The 2,545-nt window shown below is 42.9% G+C and overlaps 1 protein-coding gene across 4 annotated transcripts in view; it reads right to left on the reverse strand.

Moving 5' to 3' along the window:
* ITCH (itchy E3 ubiquitin protein ligase) overlaps window positions 1-2,545 on the reverse strand; it is a 140,398-nt gene that overhangs the window by 100,910 nt on the left and 36,943 nt on the right. Inside the window, exon 1 of one of the 4 annotated variants that reach the window (XM_011959372.1) lies at window positions 690-723. The exons of the other annotated variants lie outside the window; for them this stretch is intronic. Within the exon in view, the coding sequence (XP_011814762.1) occupies window positions 690-723 (34 nt within the window). Of the gene's footprint in view, window positions 1-689; window positions 724-2,545 lie in introns of those variants that run through there. 4 annotated transcript variants of the gene reach the window in all.

Below are 2,545 nucleotides of genomic sequence, written 5' to 3' on the forward strand. Positions count from 1 at the left end.
CTGAGGCAGGAGAATGGCGTGAACCCGGGAGGCGGAGCTTGTAGTGAGCCGAGATCGCGCCACTGCACTCCAGCCTGGGCGACAGAGCGAGACTCCATTTCAAAAAAAAAAAAGAACGTGTCTGATGAAGCAACATTGACTGCCCTGGAACCTCCAGAACCAAAGGAGTCGTAGATGTCTGCTGCTGTGAACATCTCTCCAGAATCCTTTCTGCACAGCTGGTGTCAGCATCATACTAAAAGCAATGTTTAAGTCAAACTAAAGATTAAAAATTAAAATTCGTTTTTGCCATAATGACAAATGCCCTGCACCTACCCACACATACTCATGTGAGACAAGGCCCATAGTTACGGCCCCCTCGCATCCCTATCCCAGTACTCGTTAATTTTGAGTAATTGTATGTTGTCAGAAAAGTGATTAGTACTAGTTTTGGTTTTGTTGTTTCAAGATATATATATATGTATTTTAAAAGCAAGGCATGCTTGTGGATGACTCTGTAACAGACTAATTGGAATTGTTGAAGCTGCTCCCTGGTTCCACTCTGGGACACCTTAGTGGTTTCTTTCTTCCCCTCTCCTCTTTTTTAGGGCGGAGTGTGGTGAGGTTTGTTTTTAAGTCCTTTTTTTTTTAACTCATTAACCAGTGGATAGCCCTTAAGGTGAAGAGGGCCAACTGATTCCACAGTCCACTTCCTAGATCTAGTTGAGAAAACATGTTCCCCATCTGGGGCTCTTAGGAAGGAGTATAGTAAATGCCTCATTTAATAACATACTCCTTTTTGAAAGTTGCCTTTTTACTCCACCCTTGAGTAGATCCAGTATTTGAGGAAACTCGTGAAAGTAGGTGGAGGCTGTCTTACCCCTCCTCTTTTCTAGGAGACACTATATGTGACTGTGACTTTCAAGGATGTTTGTTTGCCACTTACTGAATTTTTTTGAAAGTTAATTTCTTAACTTCTTTCACTGATAAATGAAGAAAAGCACTGTACCTCTGAAATACACCAAATGGGTTGAGCTTGTAATTTAAAAAAATTTTTCCCAGTCAAAAAAAAAAAAAAAAAGACACAGATGAGTTAAGTATAATAGCTGAGGTTATATATAGGCATAATTAAATGGGAAACAGATAAATAAAGACAGGTAAGGACATAAGAAAACAGACTTACATCCAAGGTAAAGACCCTGGCTAAATGATAAGAAGACACGAAGAGCTGATTTAAGAAATCCAAGATCAGCCTGGGTGACACAATGATAACATGTCTTTATAAAAAATTTTTAAATTGGCTAGGACAATGGCTCATGCCTGTAATTTCAGAACTTTGGGAGGCCGAGGTGGGCGAATTACTTGAGGTCAGGAGTTCGAGACCAGCCTGGCTGAGCCAGGCACAGTGGTACATGCCTGTAATCCCAGCTACTGGGGAGGCTGAGGCATGAGAATTGCTTGAACCTGGGAGACGGAGGTTGCAGTGAGCCAAGATCAAGTCACTGCACTTCAGCCTGGGCGACAGAGTGAGACTCTGTTTCAGTAAATAAATAAATAAGTAAAAAGGTAGGTAAGGGGGTGGGCATGGTAGGCAGAGATTGCAGTCAACTGAGATAGCGCCATTGCACTCCAGCCTGGGTGACAGAACGAGACTCTGTCTCAAAAAAAAAAGAAATTTTTTTATCTTTCTCTCTAACTTTCTAAAACACAAATCTAACCACTCTTTGTTACAAACACTGATTACTTCCCATCTCCATCTCCCTTAGCAATAAATTTTTTTTTTAAGGCACACCTGAAAGACACAGCCATTCCCATTCTCAGGGCTCCCCCTATTACAGGGGTTTGCATGGGTATTAGGGCAAGTTTTGTGTACTCTCTTCTTTCATGTGTCTTGCTCATGCTGTCTCCTCAAAGGGTCCTTTTCTACTTTTCTGCATTTAAACAGCAGCAATCCTAGGTCAGGCAGAGTGGCTCAGGCCTATAATTCCAACACTTATGGAAGGCTGGGAGCATCACTTGAGGCCAGGAGTTCAAGACCATACTGGGCAACATAGCAAGACTCTGTCACTACAAAAGAATTTTTTTGGCCAGGCAGGGTGGCTCACACCCGTAATTCCAGCACTTTGGGAGGCTGAGGTGGGTGGAGCACGAGGTCAAGAGATCGAGACCATCTTGGCCAACATGGTAAAATTCTTTCTCTACTAAAAATACAAAAATCAACTGGGTTTGATGGCTCATACCTGTAATCCCAGCTACACAGGAGGCTGACGCAGGAGAATCGCTTGAACCAGGGAGTCAGAGGTTGCAGTGAGCCAAGATAGCACCACTGCACTCCAGCCTGGCAACAGAGCGAGACTCCTCCTTAAAAAAAAAAAAAAAACAACACAATTTTTTTAAATTAGTCAAGTCTGGTGGGTGGTACACGCCTGTAGTCCTAGCCACTACAGAGGATAAGGCGAGAGGATGCTTCAGCCCAGGAGGTTGAGGCTGCAGTGAGCTGTGATTGTGCCACTATACTCCATCCTGGGTGACAAAGTGACACCCTTATTTAAAAAAAAAAAAAAAA

This window comes from Colobus angolensis, unplaced genomic scaffold (genome assembly GCF_000951035.1).
Source record: "Colobus angolensis palliatus isolate OR3802 unplaced genomic scaffold, Cang.pa_1.0 Scaffold114, whole genome shotgun sequence".
Classification (NCBI taxonomy): domain Eukaryota; kingdom Metazoa; phylum Chordata; class Mammalia; order Primates; family Cercopithecidae; genus Colobus; species Colobus angolensis.